The sequence below is a fragment of the Gorilla gorilla genome, chromosome 13, assembly GCF_029281585.2.
Source record: "Gorilla gorilla gorilla isolate KB3781 chromosome 13, NHGRI_mGorGor1-v2.1_pri, whole genome shotgun sequence".
In the NCBI taxonomy this organism is placed as follows: Eukaryota; Metazoa; Chordata; class Mammalia; order Primates; family Hominidae; genus Gorilla; species Gorilla gorilla.
In genome coordinates this window covers 92,393,291-92,415,215 of record NC_073237.2, presented here as the reverse complement: position 1 = coordinate 92,415,215, position 21,925 = coordinate 92,393,291, and the positions used below count along the sequence as shown (strand labels likewise).

Here is a 21,925-nt window from a genome sequence, read left to right as displayed (position 1 = left end):
AATAGTAACAACATTTATAGGATTCAAATAATATATACCTTCCTCTCCCCCAGCCATCCATGGTCTACTGCTTAACGTGTTCAGCATACGATTCCTGACATTACGTGGTTATTATGTAAACGTTCTCTTCCACCTCCGGTCAAGATGGTTTAAGTTCCTCAAGGACAGGAACCAATTGCTCCTTGAACTGCCTTTATGGTACTTACTGAATAAATGAAGTACATTAAGATTTTACTACAAAGTCCTGGAAGTCAAGAGAAATATCCTGAAGTTCTCTAAGACTCAGTTTCCTCATCTATACCATGAGGAGGTTGAAAAAGATGATACTCCAGGATTTTATGATACCTATACGAATATCAATTAGAAAACAGGTTAATATCCTTAGTATTCTGGCATATAAAAGAACTTAAAAGATTTTTTTAAAAAAGGATATAAAATATTTTGTTTGAGGAATAAGAAACATCTGTATGCTGAGGATGAACACAACAGGGAGACTTTAAAATATTGGTGTGGAATTTTTATTGGGAACAGAAAACAAAAATCTCCATGAGACATGAGAGTACATCTCAGGGAGTATTTGGTAACTTTTAATTAAAAAACATTTTATATTTTTGTTTATTTAGGAAAACCTCTTTTTTTAGTTCCTGACTTCAGCAGCTGTTTTCAAAACTATAAACTTCTGCCTATTTAAAATGGCCTTGGAGTTCATACTACCCAGCATATACATTTGTGTGTGTGCATTATTTGTAATTATGCATGGGAAAATCTTAGTTTAGAGGTACAATAATTCATTTCTTATTCTCTAAAAGTAAAAATTCCAAGGCATTTTTGATAAAGAAAACCAAAAGTTTCTCTGAAAAGGCAACAGCAATTGTATTTCAGATTTCCTGAGGAAGAAAAACTGTATTTAAAATTGAAAAGGTCAGAGAAGAAGTTCACACCTCCAGGATGTCCTTCGTAAGACAAGACCCTTGGGACCTAAATTTGAAGAGGTTATGGATCCCAAAAAGCTCTCCTTGATGCTCTTTAGATCCTTGAACTGCTTCAAAATATCGTTTGGCATTTTCACTTCCAACCACCACACAGTGAAGTTGCTAAAACAGAAAAAACACAAGACATTTTTGAAGTGTTTGCTCCAACAATATGTCAGAATTTCCTGGCATTCCCTGTATATACACAGCTTTAGCTGGAGCAGGCAGAATCTCCTTAGGGAGGAAATTTTGTTTTAATTTCCCTGGCAGATGTTGCCATTATGGTGAAATAATAATAATCTGGCCAGTCTTATTGAAACAGAGATCTTATATTTCCTGTTTTATCTGTTTTCTAACAACTGAGTCAAGATTACATCTCTATAGAATATCCACCTGACATAAATGTTTAATAATAAAAGCATACATTTGAATACACTTTTCTCCTTTTAAAACTCTTATTACAATAGCAACTACTAAAACTGGCAGAAGTAATTACTATATTACTGAAGTTAAATTACAATCTAAAGTAATGATATGATAACCACCTTGGTGTCAAACTAATTGTGGCTTGACTACATTGCCTACTAACAGCAAAAACCCTATCACTGTTTTAAGAAACACTGCATCTTTGACATAATTTTGAATACAGAAAGAACACTGACATGGAACATTTAAAAACACCATTTCAGTATCAACATTAATATGCACTATTTGCTGGATATTTTACTAAATGTAATATAAATATGTAAAATTAAAATACAATCTGATTAACCCCATGTGTACTTTAAAATTCCTTGAAAGAAACAAAGAATGCACAGAATGGAAAATAACTTCAGCCCACTGATGGAGAAATCAGTAAAAAATGATGCTTAAGGGCCGGGTGCAATGGCTCATGCCTGTAATTCCAGCACTTTGGGAGGTGGAGGTGGAGGCAGGAGGAACACTTGATTTCAGGAGTCAGAGCCCAACCTGGTCAATGTGGTGAAACCCCCTCTCTACTAAAATACAAAAATTAGCTGGGCATGGTGGTGGGTGCCTGTAATCCCAGCTACTCGGGAGGCTGAGGCAGGAGAATTGCTTGAACCTAGTGGAATCTGCAAGCAACCTGAGGTGGCGCCACTGCACTCCAGCCTGGGTGACAAAGACTCCATCACAAAAAACAAAAAAAGAGAAATGCTTAACTATTGAGATTATCATCAGAGTTCATTTGCACTGTAATAAGTTACTCTAGGCAACTAAAATTCTTAATAACAGCTGCCATTTACTGAACATTTATTACATGTATAGCATTTTATTTCCATACTCTCATTTAATCCTTACAACCTTATATCATCTCAATTTTCGAAATAAAATAACTAAAATTTCTGTGTTTTAAAAATAAAGTAACTTAAGTTTAGAGAAATTAAGTGACTTGCTCACAGCTGCCAGCTAAGAAGTGTCATTCCTAGAATTTGAACCTTGGTTTGGCTGAATCTAAAATTTATACTATTAACTAATTTCTCACTTTCAAGATGCCTCTCTTAAAAAAAAACCCTCGGGACCTTCATTTAAAGAAGTTATGGATCAACATACCAACTTGATCAATTTGATACCAATGAACATGGGCTGTAATCCTGGGAGTACAGAATTACAATAACAATTGATACAAGTGATAGCCCGGGTACCTATCTATTTTACCCTTGTTACTGAAACTACCTTAAACACTGATATTGTCAGACTGCAGGACCTGTAACTATAATCACCAAGGTAATTTGTAAGCCTTAATTTGAGTCTTTATAAGATTCCTAGCAAAGTTTTATTACAAAATTTATAAAAAGCACATTATTTTGTACTAAAGTGGCTCCAGTAAAAGTGGAAACCAGGTGCTTCCATCTGTAGGCTAACTAAAAATGAAATCATGTTCAAATTCAAGAAGTCAGGAGGAAAATAGTAACTAAAAAATGTAGCTTAGTTTGTAGCTTATGAAAAATCCATACAAGGGAGAAAATGCTTGGATCTCATCATAACAATAGACAAAATAAAGAAAGAAGTAAAAAGAAAAGAACATTTATGATGTTAAGAAGTTCATGGCCGTTCTTCCATCTTCAAGGCCAGCAGTGTGGCATCTTCATTATTTTTCTCTCTGACCCTTTGCTTCCTTACCACGGGTTATTAGGCAGTAGGGTCAGAGCAAGCAGAGATGAAGATGTGCACATCTGACCCTTATAAAAAATCCCTTGTGATTACATTGGCCCATCTGGATAACCCAGGCGGTTTGGGGGATTACAATGTGAACATCTTTGGGAGACTATTATTCAGCCTACCACAGTAAAGAAGTGCAAAAAGAATGATGGGAGCAAGTCGAAAAGACACAGAAGCCACCCTAATGGGTTCCCATTGGCCAAATATAAGACAATGTGAACATCAAATAAATAGTGATATTCAATGTGTTGTAATCTATTACTAAAATAGGAAGCCATGAGACCACACAAATTAAATAAATAGAAGGGAAAGCTCTTTTTTAAATGGTAGAGTGCCAAACAACAACCAAGAAGGATAATGGAAATAGAAAAATCACCACCTGACAACCATTATAGTGGTAGCTGACTCAGGCAGGAATCACGAATGAACACTAAGGGTTATGCGTGCAGGTCTGATGAGGAACTGGCAGTCTCAGAGGATCTCCCCATAAACTACATATCAATTACAAAGAAAAAAATAGTAACTTTGCAGTGGAGAAACTTAGCAGACACAAACTTGACCTGCGATCAAGGTTAACGTGAGCAGTAGTAGGGCAGGTCACCCCCATGTGCCTTCTGACTGATGCAACGAGAAGAGCACAGTATCATGTCTGTGGTATTCCTGCCAATACTGCTTGGCCTGAGTCTGGACATGAGGAAACATCAAATGGACCTAGACTGAAGGACATCCTACACAAAGGCCTTATTCTTTAAAGCTGTCAAGGTCTTGAAAGACAAAGCCTGGATAATATTCCAGGCTGAAGAAAACTGAAGAGACACAAGTAAATGGAGCCATGAACCTTGATGAAACCCTGGACCAGAAAGGAAAAAGAGAGAGGTGGGGAAACTGAATGGGTCCTATGGATTACAGCATCATGTTTTATCAGTGTTAATTTCTTCATGTGAATAACTGCACTTTGGAGAGGAGTGTGGGGGGTGGGGAAAGCGAGTTGTAGAACCGTATATACAACTGAGTGTTTAGAATGCATAAAACTGTTTTTTATGTATATTTAAGTAGGAGTGTACTTCTTTTGGGGAAATACATACTGGAAAATTTAGAGTGTTGGTAGGAGAGTGTTGCTTCTTTGGGGAAATACATACTGATGAGAAGTCTAACTCTCTCAAATGGCTCAGAAAAAGAATAAAGATAATGGCTGAGACAAAGAGAAAGCAAGTGTGTAAAATGTCAGCAAATAGGGAATTTGAGTGATTTGAGTGAAGCTAACTGGGGGTTCTTTCTGCTGTTCTTGCAATTCTTCTGCAAACACTTACAAATAAAATTTACACGCACACACACACACACACACACACACACACACACACAGATGAGATGACTTTCTGAATGCCAAACTTTAGATTGTTTAAATGCTCCAAACCTGAAGGAGCACAGCTGCTGTAAAAGTGATGTTTATATTTTTAAAATGTATAAAATATCTGAATGCATCATCACAACAGATGCAACAAAAGATATCAAAATAAAAGCCCCTGATGAACAATACAGGTCACTCCTTATTAGTCTAACCAGTGCTGTAACGTTTAGGTGCATCCTTCTAGGTATCTTTCAATGAAGTTAAAGCTATTTATACATACAGATGCTCCTTAATTTATGATGGGGCTATATCTAGATAAACCCATTGTAAGTTGAAAACACCATTAGGTCTAAAGTGAGTTTTGGACTTACGATAGGCTTATCTGGATGTGGCCCCATCATAAGTAGAGGAACATACTTCATACATAAATAGGTATCATTTTAGCACCATCATAAAACTGAAAAACATTAAGTTGAACCATGTCATAAATCAGGGACAGTCTGTCACACAGAAATAGCTTTATTTCTAAACACACTGAAACACTGTAGATATTGTTCTGTATATTGCTTTTTCAACTCAATTAAAAATGTCTTCAGACATCTTGCCACATCAGTACATTTGATCTGACTATAATTTTTTAAATTTTGCTGTCACAAAGTAATATAGGTATCAGAATTTATTCTGTTACTGTCGGACATTTAGGTTGTTTCCTTTGTTTTTTAAACAAATGCAAGCAATGCTAAGTAAAAGCCCTTGTCATCCTTCACTGTGCATATGTGAGAGGATTTCTGTCAGTTAGCTATGGAGACTCTACAATACCTATACCAGTTGTACTCTCAACAGTAGTATATGAGCATCTCTCAAATGCCCCAACCAACAATGAACAGCACCAATCTCCCCAACCCCCCCAAAACCACCTCAATATGCATTTTTTAAAAAAGCTTTTGCAGAATATACAATGCAAATGGTCTTATTTTATTTCCTATCTCTAGATTATGAGTGTGGTTAAAAAGATCTTTTCACATACGTTAACCACTTGCATTTTTAATTCAGTGAAATGCCTATTATTCTTTTCATTGGTTTGTAGGTGATACGGTTTGGCTGTGTTCCCACCCAAATCTCATCTTGAATTGCAGCTCCCATAATTCCCATGTGTTGTGGGAGGGACCCAGTGGGAGATAACTGAATCATGTGGGCAGTTCCCCCCTACTGTTCTCGTGGTAGTGAATAAGTCTCACGAGATCTGATGGTTTTATAAGGGGAAACCCCTTTCGTTTGATTCTCATTCTCTTTGTCTGCCTCCATGTAAGATGTGCCTTTTGCCTTCTGCCATGATTGTGAGGCCTCCCCAGCCATGCAGAACTGTCAGTCCATTAAACCTCTTCTTTATAACCCAGTCTCTGGGATGTCTTTACCAGCAGCATGAAAACAGACTAATACAGTGGGAGTTCTTTATATTTTGTAGATGCTGCTCTTTTATTACATATATGGCAAACATATGCTCCTAGTCTGCCTTTGAATTTGGTTTGCAGTTCCTTTGTCATACAGAAGTTTCATACAAAAATATAGTCAAATTTACAATACTCTGTATTTGCCTTAGAGGCTGCACTAGTTTCCCAATTCTGCTGTAACAAAGTACTACAAATTGGATGTCTTAAAACAATAGAAATTTATTTTCTCATAGTTGTGCAGGCTAAATCTGAAATCAAGGTGCCCATAGGGCCATGCTCTGTCTGAAGATTTTAGGGAATGATCCTTCCTTGCCTCTTTCTAGCTTCTGGTAGTTGCTGGTAATCCGTAGCATTCTTTGGCTTGTGGTGGCATCACTCCAATCTCTGCCTCCATTGTCACATGGTGCTCTTCCTCTGTGGCTGTCTGTATCCAAATTTCCCCCTTCTTATAAGGTATCAGTCAATGGATTAGGGACCACTCTCATCCAGTGTGATCTCATCTTAACCTCATCTGCAAAGACCCTACTTACAAATAAGATCACATTCACAGGTACCAAGGGTTAGGACTTCAACCTATCTTTTGAGGGGAAAGGGCGCAATGGACTCAAAACAGATGCTTGGTTAAAGATTTTCATATTTATATTCATGAGATATTCATCTGTCATTTTCTCTTCTTGCACTGTCTTTGTCAAGTTTGGTATCAGGATTCTACTGTTTTTGTGAAGTAAGTTGGAAGTGTTCCCTCTTCTTCTGTTTTCAAAAACAATACTAAGTGTTTGATAGAATTTACCACTGAAGTCATCTGGGCTAGAATCTATCTTTGTGGGAGAGTTCTGAATTAACAACACAGTTTCAACCAGCCTGGGCAACAGAGTGAAACTCTATCTCTACAAAAATAAAAATAAAAAATTGGCTCAGTGTGGTAGCACACACCAATATAGTTCCAGCTACTTGGGATGCTGAGGTGGGAGGATCATTTGAGCCTCTCACAGTTCTGGGAGCCAGAAATCTGAAATCAGTATCACTAAACTGAAATCAAGGTGTTGGCAGGACCACGACCACACTCCTTCTGGAGGCTCTAGGAAAGAATCTACTTCTTGCCTCTTCCAGCTTGCGGTGGCTGCCACCATTCCTTAGCTTCTGGCACACTACTCCAATCAATGCCTCTGTGGTTACACTGTCTTCTCCTCTTCTGTCTGTGTCTAATTGTCCTGTAGCTCTTTCTTATAAGGACACTTGTGGATAATCCAAGATAATCCCCGAATCTCAAGACCCATAATTTAATCACATCTGCAAAGATCCTTTTTCCATATAAAGTACCATTTACAATTTCCAGGGATTAGAAATTGTTATTTTTTGGGGCCAGTATTCAGCCTGCTATAGTGCCTTTTTCAAAGTGTTTATTTTCCTAAACTGTTGGGTAATTATTTTTGGCTGGGCTATTCATCTGCCTTTAAATACTTCACATGCTTATCTCTGTCTACTGCAGTGCTTATCTGAAATAAAGTGGAGGGTGCAAGTAATTAGTCTTCTGGGCAACAGGAGGGACTTTCTTCTGAATATTAGAAAAATTTGGAGCTCTGTCTTGCTTCTTTGCTTCCAGTACTTCTACTTATTGTTCTCACTTGACAGTAGACACCTCTGCTGGCTGTAATTTGGTCCAAATGGGATAGGATTATAAGGGCTAAACCGTCTTGTTACACCATCAGTGATACCCTGAAGAGGGCTCCACAGTTACCCCAAGGCTCCCTTCTTTTTTAGTATCTGCTGACTCTAAGCTTGGAATATCCAGAGGCTGCACCTACCTTTTCAGTAGTCGTCTTCTGAGTTTAACTTGGCTTCTTCCTTCAATCTGATCCCAACTTCCTTTTGTCTTTTAGGACTCCTTACAATTTTGGGGCCACCAAGAAAACTCTTCTTGCTTTCTAACATTTTTACGGGTTTGTTTTTTTTTTAAGAACATAATTTTTTTTTTGAGAAGTGTCTGTTCATGTCCTTCGCCCACTTTTTGATGGGGTTGTTTTTTTCTTGTAAATTTGTTTGAGTTCATTGTAGATTCTGGATATTAGCCCTTTGTCAGATGAGTAGGTTGCGAAAATTTTCTCCCATTTTGTAGGCTGCCTGTTCACTCTGATGGTAGTTTCTTTTGCTGTGCAGAAGCTCTTTAATTAGATCCCATCTGTCAATTTTGGCTTTTGTTGCCATTGCTTTTGGTGTTTTAGACATGAAGTCCTTGCCCATGCCTATGTCATGAATGGTAATGCCTAGGTTTTCTTCTAGGGTTTTTATGGTTTTAGGTCTAACGTTTAAGTCTTTAATCCATCTTGAATTAATTTTTGTATAAGGTGTAAGGAAAGGATCCAGTTTCAGCATTCTACATATGGCTAGCCAGTTTTCCCAGCACCATTTATTAAATAGGGAATCCTTTCCCCATTGCTTGTTTTTCTCAGGTTTGTCAAAGATCAGATAGTTGTAGATATGCGGCGTTATTTCTGAGGGCTCTGTTCTGTTCCATTGATCTATATCTCTGTTTTGGTACCAGTACCATGCTGTTTTGGTTACTGTAGCCTTGTAGTATAGTTTGAAGTCAGGTAGCATGATGCCTCCAGCTTTGTTCTTTTGGCTTAGGATTGAGACTTGGCGATGCGGGCTCTTTTTTGGTTCCATATGAACTTTAAGGTAGTTTTTTCCAATTCTGTGAAGAAAGTCATTGGTAGCTTGATGGGGATGGCATTGAATCTATAAATTACCTTGGGCAGTATGGCCATTTTCACGATATTGATTCTTCCTACCCATGAGCATGGAATGTTCTTCCATTTCTGTGTACCCTCTTTTATTTCATTGAGCAGTGGTTTGCAGTTCTCCTTGAAGAGGTCCTTCATGTCCCTTGTAAGTAGGATTCCTAGGTATTTTATTCTCTTTGAAGCAATTGTGAATGGGAGTTCACTCATGATTTGGCTCTCTGTTTGTCTGTTATTGGTGTATGAGAATGCTTGTGATTTTTGTACATTGATTTTGTATCCCGAGACTTTGCTGAAGTTGCTTATCAGCTTAAGGAGATTTTTGCAGCCAAAAACACATGAAAAAATGCTCACCGTCACTGGCCATCAGAGAAATGCAAATCAAAACCACAATGAGATACCATCTCACACCAGTTAGAATGGCAATCATTAAAAAGTCAGGAAACAACAGGTGCTGGAGAGGATGTGGAGAAATAGGAACACTTTTACACTGTTGGTGGGACTGTAAACTAGTTCAACCATTGTGGAAGTCAGTGTGGCAATTCCTCAGGGACCTAGAACTAGAAATACCATTTGACCCAGCCATCCCATTACTGGGTATATACCCAAAGGACTATGAATCATGCTGCTATAAAGACACATGCACACTATTCACAATAGCAAAGACTTGGAACCAACCCAAATGCCCAACAATGATAGACTAGGTTAAGAAAATGTGGCACATATACACCATGGAATACTATGCAGCCATAAAAAATGATGAGTTCATGTCCTTTGTAGGGACATGGATGAAATTGGAAATCATCATTCTCAGTAAACTATCGCAAGAACAAAAAACCAAACACCGCATGTTCTCACTCATAGGTGGGAATTGAACATTGAGAATACATGGACACAGGAAGGGGAACATCACACTCTGGGGACTGCTGTGGGGTGGGGGGAGGGGGGAGGGATAGCATTAGGAGATATACCTAATGTTAAATGACAAGTTAATGGGTGCAGCACACCAACATGGCACATGTATACATATGTAACTAACCTGCACATTGTGCACATGAACCCTAAAACTTAAAGTACAATTTAAAAAAAAAAAAAAGAACATAATTTTTGGATTTTTTTTCCCCAAAAGATTGAAGGCCAGCCTGGGAGGCTAGAAGGTGTGCTCCATTGGTTAAAATTCCAAACTAACTTTAAACCCTATTTAGTGCCTTTTCCTTCCATGATTGCCATCTTATCTTTATTTGTGTCATATAAAGTTCTTAAATTACCTTATAACAAGACATTTCATTAAATGAGTCGCATGAATAGGTAAAAAGGAAATGTATATAGTAATGGACTGAAAAAAATTACTACATAATTGAGGAAAGACTCTTACTTGAGAGTAGTCTAAGACAGTACTCAAAAGAACAGCTCCTAAGATGAGTAACTTCCCACTTTTTCCCAAGGTTGGTTAAATAGGTTAGAAAAAAATAATTTTCAAGTAGCTGTGCTATACCAAAAAAAAAAAAAAAAAAAAAATGAACTGTTTATTACAGAGCTAAAAGCTTTAAGACAAAACAAAACTGCTGTGTACAATTCTATTTTTAGAATGAAGAAAATAGCATAAATTTACGATTGGATCATTCTTAGGTTAACTGCCAACACATGTGGCAGATGTTTGCTCTTAAATAGATGCCAACTGAACACATAGGAAGCAATTCAAATGTAATATTTATGATTACACGTGAACCTTATTCCAGATTGTCTCAAGTATCCAGTTGTAAACTAAATAAATATTGTTTGTTTAGAGGCATAAATGAAGTAGTAATTGATATGTCAAGCATATTAAAGAGTTAATGCAATTTCGGAAGAATACTAAAAGTACCAGGAAAGTAGTTAGCACACTTAAGTTCTATTCCTGTAATTTCATTTACTGGGGCATCTCTGGGGTCCCAGTTTCATCATGTACATCATGTACCTCTAAGGTAGTGCTCCCTAATCTTCATGTGGTGGCACATGTAGAAAATGGTAACATATGAATATCTACCTGGTGTAAAAAGAAGAGGTTACTCAAGGCTGGCAGCTAGCTGATATGGTTTCGCTGTGTCCCTACCCAAATTTTATCTTGAATTACAGTTCCCATAATCCCCACATGCTGTGGCAGGGATCCAGTGGGTAACTGAATCATGGGGGCAGTTATACCCATGCTGCTGTTCTCAGGATATTGAGTTCTCAAGAGATCTGATGGTTTTATAAGTGGTTTTTCCCTCTTTGCTCAGCACTTCTCCTTCCTGCCATCCTGTGAAGAAGGGAATGCTTGCTTCCCCTTCCACCATGATGGTTAAGTTTCCTGAGGCCTCCCCCGCCATGTGAAACTGTGAGTCAATTAAACCTCTTTCCTTTATAAATTACCCAGTCTTGGGCAGTTCTTTATGGCAGCATGAGAATGAACTAACACACTGGCTTAGGTACTCCTGCTGTCCAGAAAGCTGTGGGACCAACATCTCAGTGCACCTGTAGCCCATTTGTGGTAAACCATTACATCTTGGCCTGTAGTTTGGGGAGCTGTGACCTTGCTACTCAAAATGTGGGCTGCTGATTAGTTTTACTAGGACTCCTGGGAGCTAGTTAAAAATTCCACATCATGGGCTCTAACTCAGACCTACTAAATCAGAATCAGTATTTTGACAAGATCCCTTGGTAATTCACATGTACACTAAAGTTTAAGAGGTACTGCTCTAGAAAACTTTCAGCTCAAAAATTCAGTGAACCAAAGAATCTGTTTCATAAAAGTGTATTCAAGGGTAATTTTTATAATCTTATTAAATTCCACAATACAGTAAGATTTAAAACTTACATTTTACACAAATTTGTTCCTAATTTTTCAAAACAGATAAATGTTGACCTCTGAAACAGAAAAAGGGAAACATATTTACCTGCTTGTATATCTGTCGTAAATACATGATTTCCTCCACAGTTCCCAAGGATATCAGCCTAAGCACTTTGACATCTCTACACTGTCCAATCCTATATGCTCTGTAAAAGGATTAAAAATACAAACAAAAATCAAGTGAAACAACTTTGGGTTGAAGAGGTAACTTGGGGACATAAAAATGGAAAATCATTAAATTTTTAATTAATTCAAAAATAAACATTTTATGTTTAAATATGCTCTATTTAGTAATAATTCAAAAATTCAAATTCATATAAAAAGATTAAGGAGAAAAAATATTACAGAAAACCTACAAGTATCAACTTCATTTTTGTTATAAACATCACTTTCCACTGTCTAAAAACATTTCCTAAATTCAGGTTTTTCTTTTATAGCAGCTTTAAGCTTACAGATTGTTCCCCAAAGATTTCATTTATATAAAAATCCCCAAAATGCCAACTAATCCATAGTGCCAGAAAGCAGACTAGTGGTTGCTTGGGGATAAGGGGATGGGGAAGAATGGGAGAGGTGGGTCACAAAGGGGCAGAAGGAAAATTCTGGCATGATGGGTATGTTTATTATGTTAATTGTGGTGATGGTTTTACAGGTACATAAGTCAAAACTTATCAATTGTATACTTGAAGTATGTACAGTTTATTGCATGTCAATTATACTTTATTAAAACTGTTAAAAAGTAAAAAAACCACAACTTAGCAAAAAGTAATTAATCAACTGTAAAGTCTATGAAGTGCTGGTCTACAGTCCTCATCTGTAGATGAGGTGGATCTGACTGAATCACTCAGTTTACTGGCATCCAAGGTGTTTCCATACAGACCATAGTGCTAATTAAAATTCTAAACTGATTCATCACAGTGGTTTAACTATAGGTCTATTCCCCACAGCTTCTCTCATATGGAGGCTTTATAGGATGCTCTGTGTGAGCACCCAATGCCTGTTACAGTTGCTGAGGGGAACCGGGGCAAGGCCATACTGCCTATATGCTTGAAAATGTCACAATTTGGGGGAAATTTATCTTTGAACTTGTAAGGTCACCCATATGTTACATTTGATGTTCTCTCTGCCTCCTTTACCTGTCCCTCCTCACAATGGACTTTTACTCGAGGACATCTTGGATCCTGCAAATCTCACATCTCCAGCAGGAAATGGAGGCTCCTGTGACACAGCACCACCAGGGGTAAGGTACTGCATTCTCACTTCCATTCTGCAACCCAGGAGCAGAGGAGAGGGGCTCAGCATCCCTTTCTCTCCTACAATGTGTTTGGGTTCTAAAGAAAACCAGAAATGGATCTAAGATAATGTCCTTTGGATGTATGCTTAAGCCAGTTGTTTGGTGAATGGGAGAGATTCCATTAGGATGCACATCCTTTAATCTTTACAGACAAAAATTTTAGACACTTGTTACTGTGCGCCTATACTTCATCATTTCTTGATCCATAAAGCAAGGATTTGTAAGTGATGAGTTTTCACCACGTGGAGACAAGTGTTGAGGAACTGTTATACAATAGGTAGGTCATTAGCTTTATTTCTGTTCTCAGTTCCGGCTGTCAGAGTCAGTGGAAGGACAGGGAGAGGAAAAGGAATGCCATTTATTCAGTTTTATTGTGAACTAACTTTCAGTGAATACCAAAGCACAGTACACTGTGCTTGGAAGAATACTGGGATAAATAATATGTCTCGATGACCTAATGAAAAAGTACAAAATACAACAAGTGTCATTAAGATCAAAAAAAAGGGGGGGAAATTTTTCTGTGGTTTTCATTTTGACCAATTTCCTTGACAGCTGTCGGTGGAGAGAGGCTGATTAAAAGTGTAAGCTTTGCAGTAAGACCACATGGATTCAGATCCTGACCCTGCCACTTATTGGCTATGACCTTGAGCAAGTTACTTAAGTGCACTGTGCCTCAGCTTTCTCATATGTAAAATGGGTATAATAGTGCCTATCACATATGGATATTCTGAGTATTAAATGAGATAATCCATGGAAAGCACCAAGAATGACAGTTCCTACCTTACCATAAACACTCAATAAGTGCAGCCATTATTCCTTTGTCCTTATTCTTCCAAATGTACTTGAATAAAATTGTACACAAAATATTAAGTATTATAAATAAACACTGTTATTGGTTAGATGGCCTTTCTGCTTCTTAAGTGTTTCTATGTATTTGACTTTTTCCCTCAGATTAGACTTTTCAAAAGTGTCTCTATTTTATTCTTCTCAATGAATTAGTTAAAATTTATATTATGTTCTTATTTTTATCTTAATAATGTAATAATGTGTATAATTCTATTTACTTTGTTCCTTTTCTAGTTTTCTAAATTACTCTTTTACTTTTGGCCTTTCTTTTTTAATAAATGAATTTAAAAATTGAAATTAGCACCAGAATTTAAATATTGATCCACAGTAATTTCTTTTTTTTTTTTTTTTTTTTGAGACGGAGTCTCACTCTGTCTCCCAGGCTGGAGTGCAATGGCTCAATCTAGGCTCACTGCAAGCTCCACCTCCTGGTTCACACCATTCTCCTGCCTCAGCCTCCCAAGTAGCTGGGACTACAGGTGCCCACCACCACGCCCAGCTAATTTTTTGTATTTTTAGTAGAGACGGGGTTTCACCGTGTTAGCTAGGATGGTCTTGACCTCCTGATCTCATGATCCGCCCGCCTCGGCCTCCCAAAGTGTTGGGATTACAGGCGTGAGCCACCGCAACCGGCCTCGTTGTTTCTAAATAGCAAATTTTTCTCTCTTGATTTCCTCTTATTGTGGCAAAATACACAAAACAAAAAATTTAATCATTTTAAGCACTGCAAAATATACAAAACAAAATATTTAATCATTTTAAGCATTTTTAAGTGTACAGTTAAGTGGCATTAGGTATATCCACACTGTTATGCAACTATAACACCTATATAGCTACAGGCACTTTCCAAACTGAAACTCTGTACTCATTAAACAATAACTCCCCATTCCCCAAGCTACTAGCAACTACCATTCTCTTTTCTGTCTTTGTGAATTTGATGACTCTAGGTACAACATGAAATCATACAATCTTTGTCCTTTTCTGGCAAAAACAGGTATCCATTCTTTGTAGCTGATATTAGAGGAAAAACAATTCAATCATGACACCACTGAGTACGATGTTAGCTCTGGGTTTTTCATAAATGACCTTATATGTTGAAGTAGTTTCCTTTTTTTTTTTTTTATTGAGACGGAGTCACTCTGTTGCCCAGGCTGGAGTGCAGTGTTGCAATCTCAGCAAACTGCAACCTCCGTCTCCCAGGCTTAAGTGATTCTCGTGCCTTGGCCACCCAAGCAAGCAGCTGGGACTACAGGCATGCACCACCATGCTGGCTAATTTTTATATTTTTTTTTGTAGAGATGTGGTTTCACCATGTTGGTCAGGCGGGCCTTGAACTCCTGACCTCAAGAGGCGCGAGCCAACGTGCCTGGCTTGTTTCCTTTTATTTTTAATGTGTTGTTTTTGTCATCTTTAAAAAGATGTTGAATTTTGTCAAATGCTTTTTCTGCATCAATGAAATGATTATGTGTCTTTTTTCCTTCATTCGTTAATGTGGCATATTACACCGATTTTTGTGGGATGTTGAACTGTTTTTGAATTCCAGGAATAAATCCTACTTTGTGTATCATCCTTTCAATATGCTGCTGAAATTCAGTTTGCTGGCATTTTACTGAGTATTTTTGCATTAACATTCATAAAGATTATTGGTCTGTAGTTTTCTTTCCTGTAGAGTCTTTGATTTTGGTATTGGGGTAATGCTGGCTTTATAGAATTAATTGGAATGTGTTTCTTCCTCTTCAGTTTTTTGGAAGCATTTGAGAAGGATTGGTGCAAATTCTTTTTTTTTTTTTTTTTTTTAAGATGGAGTCTCACTCTGTTGCCAGGCTGGAGTGCAATGGCTTGATCTCGGCTCACTGCAACCTCCAACTCCCTCGTTTAAGCTATTCTCCTGCCTCAGCCTCCTGAGTAGCTGGGATTACAGGCACACGCCACCACGCCCAGCTAATTTTTGTATTTTTAGTAGAGATGGGGTTTCAGTGTGTTGGCCAGGATGGTCTCGAACTCCTGAACTCGTGATCCGCCTGCCTCGGCCTCCTAAAATGCTGTGATTACAGGTGTGAACCACCGTGCCTGGCTGGATTGGTGCAAATTCTTTAAATGCTTGGTAGAATTAATCAGCAAAGCCTTAAGGTCCTGGGCTTTACTTTATTGGGAGGTTTTTGATTACTGACTCAATCTCCTTACACAGTTATAGTTATATTCAGGTTTTCTATGTCTTCATGACAGTCTTCCTAGGTTGTGTATTTCTAGCAATTCATCCATTTCACGTAGACTATTCAATTTGTTGGTATACAAATGTTCACAGTACTCTCTTGAACTCCTTTTTATTTCTGTAAAATCAGTAGCAATGTCCCCTTTCATTTTTGATGTTAATTATTTGAGTCTTCTTTCTCTTAGTCAATCTAACTAAAGATTTATCCACCATTTTCTTGATCTTTTCAAACAACCAACTCTTGGTTTCATTGATTGCCTCTGTTGTTTTTCTATTCTTTGTTTTACTTATCTCTGTTCTAATATTTGTTATTTCCTTCCTCTGGCTAGCTCTGGGGGTTTTTCCTTTTCCTAGCTCCTTAAGGTGGAAAGTTAACTGTTGATTTAGACCTTTATTCTTTTTTAATGTAAGCATTTACAGCTATAAATTTCCCTCTTAGCATTACTTTTGCTGCATCCTGTAAGTTGTGGTGTGTGTTTTCATTTGTTTCAAGCTATTTTCTAACTTCCCTTGTGAATTCTTCTTCAACTCTTTTGTTAAGTGTGTGTTGTTTAACTTCCACATATTTATGAATTTTTCAATTTTTCTTCCGCTGTTGATTTCTAGTTTCATTGTACTGTGATTGGAAAAAAATGAATGATTTCAATCTTTTAAAATGTATTAAAAACTTGTTTTGTGGCCTAACACATGATTTATCCTGGAGAGTGTTCATTGTGTACTTAAGAAAAATATGTATTCTGCTGTTGTTGGAAGGAAAATTCTATATAGCTGTTAGGTCCAATTTGTCTATATTGCTGTTCAAATCCTCTCCTTACTTATTGATCTTCTGTCTGAATGTTTTACCTATTATGAAACTCGGGTGTTGAAGTCCCCCATTATTATTGCAGAGCTGTTTCTCCCTTCAATTCTGTCAATGTTTGCTTCATACACTTTGGGGCTCCATTGTTTGTTGAATTTATGTATGTAATTGTTAAATCTCCTTGGTGAATCCACTTTTTACCATCAGATAATGTCTTTCTTCTAACAGTTGTCGACTTGAAGTCTATTTTGTCTAACATTAATACAACCATTCCTGTTCTCTTTTGGTTACTATTTGCATGAAATATCTTTTTCCATGCTTTTATTTTCAACCTGTGTATATTCTTGGACCTAAAGTCAGTCTCTTACGGATAGCATATATTTGGACACTGTTTTTTAAATCTGTTCTGCCAATCTACATCTTTTAATTATGGAATTTGATCCATTTACATTTGAAATAATTAAGAACAAGGAAGAACTCATTTTTGCCACTTTATTTATTTTCTATATGTCTTATAACTATTTTGCCCCTAAATTCCTCCATTACTGCCTTCCTTTGTGTTTAATTGATGTTTCTTAGTGACATATTTTTATTCCTTTCTCATTTCCTTTTACATATACTTTAGATATTTTTGTTGTGGTTACCACAGGGATTACATATAATATCCTAAAGTTATAACAACCTTAAATCAATTGATTTTACATTGATATCAATGTACTTGTCAACATAGATTTATAATTATTTTATGCATGTGTCTTTTAAATCCTGTAGAAGATAAAAAAGCAGAGTTATAAGCCAAAATTACGATACTGGTATTTATATTTGTCCATGTACTTACCTTAACTGGAGATCTTTATCTTTTTGTATGACTTTGAGTTACTGTCTAGTGTACTTTTATTTCATCTTGAAGGTCTCCCTTTAGGATTTTTTTTCTTTTTTTTTTTTGAGACGGAGTTTCACCCTGTCTCCCAGGCTGGAGTGTAGTGGCGCAATCTCGGCATCTCAGCTCACTGCAAGCTCCGTCTCCCAGGTTCAAGCAATTCTCTGCCTCAGCCTCCCGAGTAGCTGGGATTATAGGCGCCTGCCACCATGCCTGGCTAATTTTTGTATTTTTAGTAGAGACGGGGTTTCACCATCTTGACCAGGCTGGTCTTGAACTCCTGACCTCATGATCCACCCATCTTGGCCTCCCAAAGTGCTGGGATTACAGGCGTGAGCCACTGCACCAGGGATAGGATTCCTTACAGGGCTGGTCTAGTGGTAATGAACTCCCTCAAGCTTTTGTCTGTCTGCAAATATCTTAACCCTCATTTTTGAAGGGCAGTTTTGCCCAACATAAAATTCTTGGTAAACACTTTTTCTTTGTTTCTCAGTTGACTGTTTGTTTTTTTTCTTCCCCCAATACATTAAATATATTATCCCACTGCCTTCTGGATTGCAAAGTTTCTACTGACAAATCCACTGATAATCTTAATGGAAATTCCTTGTACATGACATGTTGCTTTTCTCTTGCTGCTTTCAAGATGCTCTCTTTGTGGACAGTTTGATTATAATGTGCCACAGTGTGGATCTCACTGGGTTTATACTATCTAGACTTGGTTGATCTTCTTGTATTTGTATATCCATATTTTCTCTCAAATTTGGAGAGCTTTTCATTATTCCTTAATCTACCCTTTTGTCCTTTTCCCTTTCTTCTGGGCCTCCATAACGTACATATTGGGTCCATTTGATAGTGTCCTATATGTTCACTTCCCCTTTTTGTTTTGCTCCTCAGATTAAATAATTTTAAATAACCTATCTTCAAGTTTGCAGATTTTTTTCTCCCTATTTTGGTCTGCTGTTGAACTCCTCTAGTGAATTTTTCAATTCCAAAATTGAATTTCATGTCCAGAATTTGTTTGGTTCTTTCTTTTTCTTTTTTTAATTTCTATCTCTTTGTTGATATTCTCATCTTGCTCATATATCCTTTTCCTCACTAGTTCTTTCTCTGTGTTTTACTTTCACTCTTGGAGTATTTAAGACACTTGTTGTAAAGTCTTTGTCTAGTAGCTCCAATGCCTGTTTTGCTTCAGGGACAGTTAGTTTCTGGAGATTTATTTTGTTACTCTGAATGAGCTGTATTTTCATTTTCTTTCTTTTCTTTTTTTTTTTTCTAATGTCTTGTGGTCTTTTCTTGAAAACTACCATTTGGAAAGACAGCCAACTCCCCAAGTCTTTACAAACTGGTAAGGAAGACCTTCACTAATTAGCAGGGTGTGTCTTGAGCCTTGGGAACAACATGGTGTGAAGGCTAACAGTCTTCTCAGGTCATTTCTGGGTATACATCCTGCCTGGGTACGCTGCCATCTTGGCTAACTGCAGCCTCCACCTCCCGGGTTTAAACGATTCTCAGCCTCCTGAGTAGCTGGGACCACAGGCACATGCCACCACACCCGGCTAATTTTAGTAATTTTAGGAGAGATGGGGTTTGACCATGTTGGCCAGGCTGGTCTCAAACTCCTGACCTCAAGTGATCCACCCGCCCTGGCCTCCCAAAATGTTGGGATTACAGGCATGAGCCACTGTGCCTGACCTCATTAAAGTTTTATCATGATATTGCAACAATTTAGTCACATCACCAGGCTTTGTTTCTAATTCTAGTTCTCTATTTCCACCACATCTGGAATTACTTCCTCTACTAAAGTCGAACTCCTCAAAGTCATCCATGAGGGTTGGAATCAACTTCTTCCAAACTCCTGTTTGATATTTTGACCTCTTCTCATGAATCACAAATGTTCTTAAATGGTATCTAGAATAGTGAATCCTTTCCAGAAGGTTTTTAACAGACTTTGACCAGATCCATCAGAGAAATCACTATATATGACAGCTATAGCCTTACAAAATGTGTTTCTTAAATAATAAGAGTTCAAAGTCAAAAGTACAACTTGATCCATGGGCTACAGAATGGATGTTGTGTTACTGCATAAACAACATTAATCTCCTTGTGTATCTCCATCAGAACACTTGGGTGACTAGGGGCATTGTCAGTAAGCAGTTAATATTTGGAAAGAAATCTTTTTTTTTCTGAGCAGTAGGTCTCAACAATGGGATTAAAATATTCAGTAAACCATCCTGTAAAGAGATATGCTGTTATCCAGGCTTTGTTGTTCCATTTTATAAAGCACAGGCAGAGTAGAGTTAGCATAACTTTTAAAGGCCCTCAGATTTTCAGAATGGTAAATGAGCACTGGCTTTAACTTGAAGTCACCAGCTGCATTAGTCTCTAACAAGAGAGTCAGCCTATCTTTTGAAGCCAGGTATTAACTCTCCTCTTTAGTGACTACAGTTCTCAATGACATGTTCTTCCAATATAAGGTTGTTTTGTTCTCATTGAAAGTCTGTTGTTTTGTTCTCATTGAAAGTCTGTTGTTTAATGTAGGTACCTTCAACAATGATCTTAGCTAGATCTTCTGGATAACTTGCTGCAGCTTTTCTACATCAACACTTGCTGCTTCACCTTGCACTTTTTTGTTATGGAGGTGGCTGCTTTCCTTAAACATCATTAACCAATCCCTGCAGCTTCAAACTTTTCTTCTGCTACTTCCTTGTGTCTCTTTGCCTTCAAAGAACTGAAGTGTGTTAGAGACTTGCTCTGGATTAGGCTGTGGTTTAATGGAATGCTGTGGCTGGTTTGATCTTTGATCCAGACCACTAAAACTTTCTTTGTATCAGAAATAAGGCTGTTTGGTGCTCTTGTCATTCATGTGTTCACTGGAGTAGCACTTTTAATTTCCTTCAAGAACTTTTCCTTTGCATTCACAACTTGGCCAACTGCTAGCTTTTGGCCCATCCTGGCTTTCAACATGCCCTCCTCACTAAGCTTAATCATTTTTAGCTTTCGATGTAAAGTGAGAGACGTGCAACTCTTCCTTTCACTTGACCACTTAAAGGCCATTGCAGAGTTACTAATTGGCTTAATTTAAATACTGTGTCTCAGGGAAGAGGGAGGCCCAAGGGAGGGAATAAGACAGGGGAATGGCCAGTAAGCAGAGCAGTCAGAACACACACATTTACCAATTAAGTTCATCTTCTTATAGGGGCATGGTTCATGGTGTCCTAAAACAAATACAATTGTAACTTCAAAGATCAGTGATCACAGATCACCATCACAGATGTGATAATGAAAAAATCTGAAATAATGTGAGAATTACATTCTCACAGAGACACAAGTGAGCATATGCCATGGAAAAATGGTGCTGGAAGACTTGCTTGACTCAAGATCTCTACAAACCTTCAATTTGTAAACAAGGCAATTATCTGCGAAGCACAACGAAGTGAAGTGCAATAAAATGAGATTATCTGTATATACAATTATTAAATTATGGTAGATAACTTTTATTCAAGTAATTTATATACTTATTTAGCCTAGTGGATTTATTATTATTATTTAATTTTATTTTTTTGAGATGGAGTCTCGCTCTGTCGCCCAGGCTGGAATGCAGTGGCCCAATCTCAGCTCACTGCAAGTTCCGCCTCCCGGGTTCACGCCATTCTCCTGCCTCAGCCTCCCAAGTAGCTGGGACTACACGCGCCTGCCACCACGCCCGGCTAATTTTTGATAGTTTTACTAGAGACAGGGTTTCACTGTGTTAGCCAGGATGGTCTCGATCACCTGACCTTGTGATCCGCCCACACTGGCCTCCCAAAGTGCTGGGATTACAGGTGTGAGCCACTGCACCCGGCCAATTTATTATTTTTTAAGAGAGAAATATGGAGTTTCCCATTATAGTTGTGGATTTGTCTGTTTCTCATCATATATAAGAGTTTTGGCTTTGTTATGTAGTGACTATTACAACTTCCTAGTGGACTGTGGTCCTCTTTGTTTTGCTTAATGCCTTTTGTCTTGAATTTTATTAATAATTTGATATTAACATTGCCATCCATTCTTAATTTTTGTTACCATCTCCCTGATTTGATTTTTTTATCTTATTTTCAACTTCCTGTGTCTTTTTTATTTACATATATGTTTCATAATAAGCATAAACCTGAGTCTAATTTTTCCTTTCTGCCAGCCCCACTTTTTTCCTTCTTTCTAAAAAAAGTCTCAACATATTCATATTTATGTTTGGATTTAGTTCTGACATTTCATTGGTCATGCTTTCTGAGTTTCCTCCATCTTCCCAACACAACTATGTATTTCCTATCACGTACTAAAATAATTACATTTTCTTGGTACT

General features: G+C 37.5%; 1 protein-coding gene across 7 annotated transcripts in view; it reads right to left on the bottom strand.

Annotated features, from left to right (window-relative positions):
* The window catches only part of ERCC6L2 (ERCC excision repair 6 like 2), a 186,061-nt gene that overhangs the window by 71,584 nt on the left and 92,552 nt on the right, over positions 1-21,925 (bottom strand). For 6 of the 7 annotated variants that reach the window (XM_055349986.2, XM_063696584.1, XM_055349989.2 and 3 more), the window contains 2 exons: positions 11,608-11,707; positions 942-1,094 (listed from right to left, as the gene is read on the bottom strand). In XM_055349986.2, coding sequence (XP_055205961.2) covers positions 942-1,094; positions 11,608-11,707 — 253 coding nt within the window. The remainder of the gene's footprint in view (positions 1-941; positions 1,095-11,607; positions 11,708-21,925) is intronic. The other variant, XM_055349987.2, reaches the window with a different exon arrangement.